The 10,942-nt window shown below is 36.0% G+C and overlaps 1 protein-coding gene across 1 annotated transcript; it reads left to right on the top strand.

Moving 5' to 3' along the window:
- Window positions 1-5,731: 5,731 nt before the first annotated feature.
- Window positions 5,732-10,062, top strand: SPIN4 (spindlin family member 4). The gene has a single exon (XM_040467196.1). The coding sequence runs from the start codon at window positions 6,415-6,417 to the stop codon at window positions 7,162-7,164; it is 750 nt and encodes a 249-aa protein (XP_040323130.1). The 5' UTR covers window positions 5,732-6,414; the 3' UTR covers window positions 7,165-10,062.
- The last annotated feature ends 880 nt before the right edge of the window (window positions 10,063-10,942 follow it).

Here is a 10,942-nt window from a genome sequence, read left to right as displayed (position 1 = left end):
ATGATCCAGCAATTTTACTACTAGGTGTTTACACAATTAATACAAAAATACTGATTCAAAGGGATACATGCACCCCGATGGTTACACCAGCATTATCAACAATAGTCAGATTATGGAAAGAGCCCAAATGTCCATCGACTGATGAATGGATAAAGATGTGGCATACATATATACAGTGTAATATTACTCAGCCATAAAAAAGAATGAAATCTTGCCACTTGCCACAATGTGGATGGAGCTAGAGAGTATCATGTCAAGTGTTATAAACCAGTCAGAAGATAAATACCATATGATTTCACTCATATATGGAATTTTGAGAAACAAAACAATAGAACATATTGGGGAAAAAAGAGGAAAACCAAGAAACAGACTCTTGACTCTAGAGAACATATTGATGGTTACCAGAGGGAAAATAGTTGGGGGGATGGGTAAAATAGGTGACAGGAATTAAGGAGTGCTTTGTTGTGATGAGTACTAGGTGTTGTATGTATGTGTTGAATCACTAAATTCTACACTTGGAACTAATATTACACTGCATGTTAACTAAGCAGAATTTAAGCAAAAACTTCAAAAGTGAAGAATATATAAAGATGAACACCCAAAAAATAAATAATCCCACTAAAAAATGGGCAGAAGCCTTGAGCAGACATTTTTACAAAGGATATATTCAGATGGCAAAAAACACATGAAAAGATGCTCAATATCACTCATCGTCAGGGAAATGCAAATCAAAAGTAAGTTAGATACCACCTCACACTGTCTGCAGGACCAAAATTATACATAAGAAACAATAAGTGGACAATTGAGACAAAGGAACCTGTTTGTACTGTGGGTGGGAATACAAACTGGTGTAGCCACTGTGACAAAAGTGGAGGTTCCTCAAATGTTAAAATAAAATACCCTATAATCCAGTAATATCACTAATGGGCATTTACCTCAAAATTACAAAAACACTAATTCAAGGAAACATATGCATCCCTATATTTACAGAAGCATTATTTACAATATCCTAATTATGGAAGCACCCAAATGTCCATTGATAGATAAATGGATAAATAAGATGTGGTATTTATATAGAATGGAATATTATATAGCTATATACAAGAAACCTTGCTGTTTACAGTGATGTAGATGGAGCTACAGTATAATGCTAAGGGAAATAATTCAGTCAGAGAAAGAAATACCATATGATTTCACTCATATGTGGAATTCATGAAACAAAACAAATGATCAAAGGACAGAGAGAGAGAGATGGCGGGAGAGAGAGAGAGAGAGAGAGAGAGAGAGAGAGATGGTGAAAGAGAGAAAGAGAAGCCAAGAAACAGACTCTTAATTATGGAGAACAAATTGATGGTTACCATAGGGGATGTGGGCAGGGGATGCATGAAATAGTTGATGGGGATTAAGGAGTGCACCTGCGATGACTGTTTTGTGATGTGTGGAATCGTTGAATCACTATATTGTACACCTGAAACTGATATAACAGTGTTTATTAACTGTACTGAAAACATTTTTTAAAAAATTGATCCAATCCATGGAGATTTTTATGTTGATTATTTTATTATCTATTCTAAAATTTCTGTTTGGTTCTTTTTTTTATACTTTCCATTTATTTGCTGAGGTTTTCTCTTTTTGCCATTTGTTTCAAGATACATTATAATTGCTTATTAAAGTATTTTTATAATAGCTGCTTTAAAATCTGTTTCAGGGCACCTGGGTGGCTGGGTTGGTTAAGCCCCTGACTCTTGATTTCAGCTCAGGTCATGATCTCATGGTTCGTGAGTTAAAGCCCTGAGTCGGGCTCTGTGTTGATGGTGCAAAGCCTGCTTGGGATTTATTCTCTCTTCCTCTCTCTCTGCTCTGCTCACAATCTCTCTCTCACTCTGTCAAAACAAATAAACTTAAGAAAACTAAAAATCTGTTTCAGAATATTTCAATGTTTGCTTTATCTCAGTTTTGACCTCTATTAATTGTCTTCTGTCATTCAAGTTGTGATTTCCCTTGATATTTGCATGATTTGTTATTTTCATTGCATTCTTATCATTTTTGATATTATAATAGGCTCTATACTCTATCTAAACTTTGTTTTTTATCACAGAGTCTTCCTTTTGTGATGTAGCTGGACGGTCCCATGGGTATACATGTCAACTTCTGTTGGGATCTCCTGACACCCCCTTTGCAAAAGTGGAGTACTGACTCACACTGCCTCATTGCACATGTGTTAGATGGATTGAAGTTTAGCTCCTTGTCATATCTGCCAATACATTCATGGTGAAGTTGGGTACTGACTCATACCATCTCACTACCTCCATGTGGATGTGGATGCTATATGACCAGTGGACCTCACTAACACCAAGGTGTAGGAAAAGATGAGTACTATCTAGTTCCATCTTGTTCTCTTCATTCAATCTGATTGATGGTGGATAAGGATGCAATTTCAGCTCCTCATTGGCTTTCACTTAAACAAAGAGTGTAGGGAACTGGAGGGGTGACTAGCCCTGCCTTGTCCTGTATTATTCATAGTCCCATTATGGTTGTGTTGATATGGGGGCAGGGTGAGAAGAAGCTATAGAATAGAGGTCACTAACACTATACCTTATACCACCAGATGACTAAGGAAGAATAACATATCATTAAATCTCACTGACACTACACTGACAAGGAAATCAGAATGCCACATCACTTGCTTCTGCTGAGTGGGAATAGAAGATCAGTTCTGTGCTCAGCATCACTTATATTAACTACTCTGACTGGGAAAACTGCCTTCTTAGGGAATCATTGCCTGCTTTTGCCAGATAGGTCATGGAAAATCATCTCTCTAGTTAGTTTTGTCAACAGTACGTTATCAGAGGAATTGGAATATAATCTGCTTCCATACATCAGTGGATAGAAGATCAATTTCCTGCAGTGGATGGAAGATAAATGTCTTGCATTTGAAGCTGTTAACTAACCTTGTTTCCCACCACAAACCACATCCCCTGTTTCTTAGTCTGGCATACTCTGTGCTCCAGCCACCAGATTCTGGCCAGTTTTGCACATATTCTATGACCATGCATCCCTATGTGCCTTTCCTTCATCTATTTTCTGTTTAGATTGAAAATGCCTCAATATTCTACCACTTTCTGAATGTCTTCCTTTTGTTTTCTTACCCTTACAAGTTATCTTTTCCAATATCCCCAGCCATAACAATTCATTACCTCCTTTGGGTCCCTGGTGCTTAATTAGTACCTGTCATAGTATGCATTATAATCCATCTTATACAAGGGAATTAGTAGCATTTATGTCTATCTCCACCACCCATATAATTATAAATTATCACTGTATCTCCAAAATTTATTTTCAATAATGTTTCATTTATACAGCATTTGGGCTTACAGAAAATTACAGCATTTAAAAGATTGCTCTGAAAGTGGCTATAAACGACAAAATCCTTCCACAGTCCCTTTTTGATTTACACTCAGGTCCTGAGCAAAAGGGCTTGAGTATAAAATAAAGCAAAGGTTTAGAGGTGGGGCATGAGCGAGGTGGTTTTACAGAAAAACCTGGTAAGAAACAAGACTTTCTAGGAGATGACTAATTAGGAGACCACAAGTACTTACATAAGTTGGTTCATGTGTTAATAAATTTAATTTTATTTATTTTATTCAATCTTTACAGCTACCCTTTTAAGTGGATGTTATTATTACCTACATATTGTAGGTTGATGGTGTTTTCCTAATCATCTCCAGAGTTCTGGACACATTCACAGGGTCAGTGTTCTGGGGGTTTTGAAGGGATACACAAAGCCACTGTGAGAGATTTTGAGTCTCTAGGATTTTAGTCTGTAGAGGCTTGTGTAAGAGTATTTGTTTCATTTGGGAAGATTTCTTTGGATTGGAGTAAGGCAGCTAAAACCACTTATTTATTTATTAACAAATATTGAGTACCTAGTATGTGTAAGACACTTGAGATGCAAGATAAAAGTTCTTTCTTGAATGGTTTTGTAGTTATATATCATAGTGTGGTAAGGTCCACTGAATACCAGAATCTTAGGCAATAATTTAACACTAGAATCATAGTTTTAGAGAAGAAAGGATATTAGAAATTGTCTTCTCAGGCTTCTCTGTGGTGTTGTGAAGGATAATTCCATTTAAGTATATACCCAAAGGGCCTGAATGAACTGTTTGCCCTCCACTTGTTTGCCCTGTGGGTGGTCTTCTCTTCCCTGTGAACTGATCTTTTAAGCAAAAAAGATCTTATCACATCTTGGTGTGGAGAATTACCTGGGGCACATTATTTGTGGAACATAATGGCATGACAATTAAACATGCCTTCTTTCTTTCAGTGTGTAGGTTGTATATATGTCTGAATATGTACACACCATTATGTCATTCTACAGAGTTTAGAAGTACCTTTTAGTATATGTAGTTTTCTTGTTTCCTTGGAATTACTTTCTTATAATGTAGTATTGGAGAGTTATCCCATCTCCAAAATCTTTGGCCTGGGAAACACCGGGAATTTGGGGATCCACGATATTCTGCCCAATGAGCTACTAAATGGTATGAGGGCTAGGTATTTCTGTCCCTACCTTGGAAGGTATGAAATGTGGAGGCAGCCAGTATTGTCTTGCATCTATCTCCCCTGCTTTCCTACATTTCCAAATAAATTAGTAGCCTTTATTTTACCTGTGATGATTTGATGTATTCTCTTCTCACCCATGTAAGGTGATGAATGATAATGAGGGAGCTAGATTTCCCTGTTTTCAATTGCCGTTTTGTAAAACAGGATACAGGGCTAAAAGTTTTACAGACATTCACTTTTAATCCTCATAAAAGCCCTGTGACTTGACGAAGATGAAATTATGGACACTTTCTTTTCTATATTCCAGATTTCCCATATGAGGATGCAGTTCTATAATCAGAAAAAACAGCAAATACATACAACAATGCTTTCATTTCCCTCTCAACAAAATTATTTTCTCCACAATTTTACCTCATAGCCTGCTTTTTCACACATTGTTCTTATCTCATATGTGGATTTCCATGTCATTAAATATTCTTAGAAAATATGGTTTATACTAGCTCAATAAATCCATATATTAAGGTAAACTAGCTTTATTATCTATTTTGTCATAGGTCATTTAGCATAAATAATGAATCATCCGCACAAAAAAAATGGGACAATTTAAATCACATTTTCAGACTATTTAATAAGCTTGGAAAATGCTCTTGATGTAAATGGAAAAAAGTAAGCTGTAAAGGTATGAAATCTCCAAATCTTGTAAAACATAAGCATGGACTTAATGAGAAAGAAATCAGAACTAACATTTTGCTGAATGGCTAGATGGTAAGATTAAAGTTAGTTTTATCTTTTATTTCACTGAATTTCAGAAATTCTCCACAATGTCAATACATTTCTTTTACATTCAGGAAAGAAAAAAAAAGATCATTTAAAAAGTAATTTACTGGGGGTGATCAGGTAGAAAATATAAAGGAAAGTTTGGATCAAGATGGTGGACTGTACACAAGTTTTTCCTTCACTGCTCTCATATTCCTTAAACTGAAAGAAAATAATTTGTATGTATAAATTCTGTGTATGTGTGTATTAAATATTATTTTTTAAAGGCTTTGTGAGGAATTCCTGTAAGATAGGGAGCAGATTGAATGGCTGTGAAGAAGGCTGACAGGCGAAAAGCAGCCAGAAAGAAGGAGCAAGGGAGCCGGCCAGTCTGGCTCCGGTTTGAGGGAAGAGGTCCGGGAGCGCGTGAGGAAATGAAGGAGAGCCTGAGACTGTGTGGACTGAACGCGGGTGCGCGCACTGACCCACCCTGCTGCTACAGACCGAGCGGAAGGAGGAATGGCAGGGGGCGGGGCCGAAGCGCAGGCGGGCTCAGAGGGGTCGGATTCCTGAAGCAGCAAAAACCCCAGCGCCAGAGCTAGGCCAAGCAAAGCAGCGCTGCGAAGCAGAGGCCGCAGGGACTTGTCAAAGACCCACGGCTGCCTTCGCCTTTGCTGCTGCAGTCAACTCTCTTATTCCTTGCCTACCTTTCCCGTCGTCTCCTCAGTCACCGTTTCGCAGCGGCAACACCATCGATAACAGCTAAGTGGTCAATTCTGGGACTTGGGGTTGGGAATCAGGGCGGGTGCGAGGCGTGGGCAGTACAAGCCAGCCCGCCATCTCCTGCAGCAACCGCCACTGCTGCAGACACTTCTCCCGAGCGGGAAAGGAGAACACTGTCAAAAGGCTCACGCTGTATCAGTGTCCACCGTCAGAGTTAGAGCGTTTTTGTCAAGACTTGGCGAAAGCCTTTTGATTGGGGAAGGGAGGACGCACTGTGAGATCACGAAAACAGATATAATATTGAATAGTGTTGACTTTTGGTCCTCTTAATCGAACAAGTGGCAGCTTTGCTTAAGCCTCCTTAAACCCTGAGCCATGTCGCCCCCAACAGTGCCTCCGATGGGTGTAGATGGCGTGTCCGCATACCTGATGAAGAAAAGGCACACCCACAGGAAGCAGCGACGCAAGCCCACTTTCCTCACGCGTAGGAACATCGTAGGCTGTCGCATTCAACACGGTTGGAAGGAAGGCAACGAGCCGGTGGAGCAGTGGAAGGGCACAGTGCTCGAGCAGGTTTCTGTGAAGCCCACCCTCTACATCATCAAATATGATGGCAAAGATAGTGTATATGGACTAGAGCTGCACCGAGATAAGAGAGTTTTAGCGCTAGAAATCCTTCCTGAAAGAGTGCCAACTCCTCGCATTGATTCTCGTCTGGCAGATTTCCTGATTGGCAAAGCGGTGGGGCATGTGTTTGAGGGTGAGCACGGTACGAAAGATGAATGGAAAGGCATGGTCCTGGCGCGAGCTCCCGTGATGGACACTTGGTTTTACATCACCTACGAGAAAGATCCTGTCCTTTATATGTACACGCTGCTGGATGACTACAAAGATGGTGACCTGCGCATCATTCCAGATTCCAACTACTATTTCCCTACAGCAGAACGGGAGCCTGGAGAAGTGGTCGACAGCCTCGTGGGCAAGCAAGTGGAACATGCCAAAGATGATGGGTCCAAGAGAACCGGCATTTTTATCCATCAAGTGGTGGCCAAACCGTCTGTCTACTTCATCAAGTTTGATGATGATATTCACATTTATGTCTATGGCTTGGTGAAAACTCCCTAAATACATTGTGCTCTTTACAAAAGTCGTAGAACTATTAAATGTAAAACATGTCATGTTCTTGCAATTGTGAATTTTTGAGAAAAGTTTTGGTGTCAGAGATTCAGGAATTTATTACTTGTTACTGATTGTGCCTCCAAATCTTACATTGACTAGTTCCACAGTTTTGTCCCAAGTTTACATTGGTACTTTTGATATTGCCTTGTTCTGTAACTGAAGAGCTAAGTTGGGTGCTAATAGGAAATTGAAAAGTATTCATGACCATTGGAACAATGAAAAACTAAAGAAAAATTAATGGTGTAACTCCACACCAGGTCCTTTCCCCCATTTCCCTCATTTTATTATCTCCCCTCTTTCTTATTCCCAGGTAACAAATGTTAAGAACATGATGTATATCCTTCCACGTTTTCCCATCCACTTGCAGAAAGTTTGTTGTAGTCTTTTCTGTAAAAATGAAAAGCCTCCTCATTTCCCTGTAATTGTTTTTCACATTTGGAATATTCATCGTATCTTTTCTAATCAGTAGCTAGGAATCTTTCTCTGTCCCCCTCTCCCTTTCCCCTCCTCTCCACTCCCTGTTCCCCTCTGCCTTTTTCTCTCTCTCTCCTTCCCTCTAGCAGTTGCATATACAGTATATTTATGTACCAAAAAAATATTCAACCATTCTGTTATTGATAGTCACTTAAATTATTTCCTTTCCTTTTCTCACCATAGCACTGCTGCCATAGATTCTGGTGCTTTTATTTCTACTGGGTAGATTCCCAGAAATGGAATTGCTGGTAAGAGATATATTTAATTTTAAGAGATATTACAAAATTACTATACAAAATGAAAGTGCTCATTCTCCAGTATCCTCTCCATCAAAATCTGCAAATGTAAAAGGTAAAAAATTACGTAGTATTTTTTTAATAGACATACTCGAGGAGGTGTTTTGTTTTGTTTTGTTGACTGTTTGAATTTTTTTCTTTTGTGATTTTCCAGTTCTTATCTTTTGTTTATTTATCTATTGAATCTTTGATCTTTTTCTTATAAGTTTATAGGAATTCTTACTATATTTCTCTATGGTACATATTAATCATGTAGCCCATTTGTATTTTTTTCCATTCTATCATTGATCTTGACTTTATTGATGTTATATTTTACTGTACAGTTGTTGCCGTTGTTGTTTTTAATTTTTAGATAGACTAATATCTCCTTTTCAGCTTTTTGGCTTCTTATCTTTTTCAGATGAATGCCCCCACCCCAAATCATACATATATTCACCTACATTTTTTCTAATTTTTTTATTAATTTTATTAATTTTAGGTTTAACTAAAGCATCTGGAATTTATTTTGTATGTGGTATAAGATAAAGGTCCAACTATACATTTTCTTCACATTGGATTCCTGATTATACTATGATATTTATTAAATAAACTACTCATTTTTGAGTTTGTGAGCCAGTATCCTATTGTTTAACACTAGTGGCTTGACCATAAATTTTGAACTCTGGCAAAGCAAGTTACCTCTCATTATGTTTTTTTTTTCTTTCCCTTTTTTTTTCTTTCATATAACTTGTTCTAGACATTAATTCTTTCTATGAAAATTAAATGCATTCTTTCAAAATTCTGATCTTAGAATTGTGTTACATTTCTGCATTTCTATTTAGAAGATTATTTTAATAATATTAATCCTTAACACTCAAGAGTTTGGGTACATAATTAAAATCTTTTGATTTTGTATTTGTAATGTTCTTCATATGGGTCTATTTTATCTGATTAAACTTACTTCCAAGTATTTTTACAGATTTTGTCACATCTTGACATTTTGACTTGGGTATTTTTTCTTCCTCATTTGTAACTTCTTATTTTTGACAATACAAACTACAGATAACTTTTTTAAAAAATATTTTACCTTATATTTAATCAGCTTATTAAATCCTCTAAATTACACTTTTAAAAATATGTAATATTTTCAACCTTCTGTGTAACAATCATTTCACCTGCAAATACAGATGATTTTATTTATTCAAAATAATATTGAATAATGATTATGACAGATATGCATGTCTTGTGTAATTTTCATAGAATTGTCTTTACTATTCCCTATTAACATGACATTTATTGTTGGTTATTGGTAAATTGTCATTAACCACTAAAATGTTTAAGGAGTTTCTTTATTTCATTTTTTAATTCCTGTTTCATATTAAGGGGCTTACTAAAAAGTGGCCCCTGAAGTTTATCAAATATCTTTCAGCATCCACTGATAAAATCATGATTGTTTTCTCCTTTAATTTGTTGATTTAATGAATTAGAGGAGTAAGTATTTGACGTTGAACCAAACTTGTGTTTCTGAAATAAATCCTACTTGGTCATGTTGTAATAATCATTTGACACATTGCTGGATTTTAGTTACGAATTTTTTATTCAGAATTATTGCATTTACATTTCAAAGTGAAATTGCATTTTTTCTTTTTTACCCTGTCTTTTCAAGTTTTGTTTTTCAAATTGTGCTAACTTTAAAAATGAATTTGTGAGTCTTTTTTTGTGTTCTGAAATAAACAGCCTTAGAATTAGTTTTTCTTTTTATTTAAAAAAGTTTTTATTCAAATTCTAATTGTCCTTTGAAAGTTAGCTAGTACTAAACTGTAAAACAATTTAATTATGGTGCCACTTTTGAAGTTGATCCTTAATCAGCCTTCTTATCTCTCCAATGGTAATTGGCTTATTTAAACTTTCTATTAAAAAAAGAATGTATGGTTTCTATAAAAAACAAAATTTAGAGTTTTCTTTATTATTAACCTTCTTGATTGTATTATTCAGATGCTTTATGTCCTTGCATATTGCATATACGTATGCATATTTCCTAAATATGTTCAATTTTGAAAACATTATAATAAATCAGCTATAGTGGTGTTTTAAATTCTCTTTGTATTTTATTTATTTTGAAAAATTAAGACATAATATGGAGAGTATGTAAAATATAACATTTGTTTACTGTTGCCCCAAATCAACAATGTCCATATTAAATAATTAAAATATTAACAATTTAGTATACTTACTTTAGATATAGATTTATATTCTTTAAAAAAAAAAAGTCAGAACATTACATATAATATATCCCTTTCCCAGAAAATTTCCTCACTCTGCTGAGGCAAACACTAACATGAATTTGGTGTGAATCTTGTCGGTCTTACATATTTACCTCAAATATAACCAGTCATAATTGATAATAGTATTGGTTTTTGTGCTTTTCTAAATTTTGACATGAATGGTAAACTTTAAATCATGTGGAATTTATTTTGTATATTTATTGTAGAAATAATGTTTTTTTTCTAATTGGAAGATTGATTGCAACAACAAAACAAGCAATAACACCAACCATAGAATACTTTGTTACTGCTCTAGGTATTTTTACGCTTTTGACACTCAGGAATGCTTGACCCTAGCTACAACACTAGCTATTGACTAAGAAAGACAAAATTTAAGTTCTCATGAAGACTGTATCTTGGCTATAACTGAGGCAGATATCCACCACCACCCATGACTTCAAGACCAGAACAAGGCTTTACATTTTCCCATGATAATATTATGGGGTTACCCCACATTCTGACACTCAGAGAAAGGCTGGTGTTAATCTAGGCACTGTTTTAAGACTTTGGGACACAGCAGTGGACAAAAACAAAAGCCTTCTTTTCTTAACACATGATGGTTTTTTATTCTTTAAGTAGCCTTCAGTCCAATAACAAAGATATAAGGTAGGTATAAAATAATTAAAAATGTGATAAATGTGTAAATGTTTT

This window comes from Herpailurus yagouaroundi, unplaced genomic scaffold (genome assembly GCF_014898765.1).
Source record: "Herpailurus yagouaroundi ecotype Mexico unplaced genomic scaffold, PumYag 67350, whole genome shotgun sequence".
Taxonomy (NCBI): Eukaryota; Metazoa; Chordata; class Mammalia; order Carnivora; family Felidae; genus Herpailurus; species Herpailurus yagouaroundi.
Note: the sequence above shows the minus strand (reverse complement) of the source record. Positions and strands in the feature narration are given on the sequence as shown.

Excerpts from the sequence above, each read along its gene's own strand:
- SPIN4 (XM_040467196.1), top strand. The coding sequence starts at position 6,415 with ATGTCGCCCCCAACAGTGCCTCCGATGGGTGTAGATGGCGTGTCCGCA.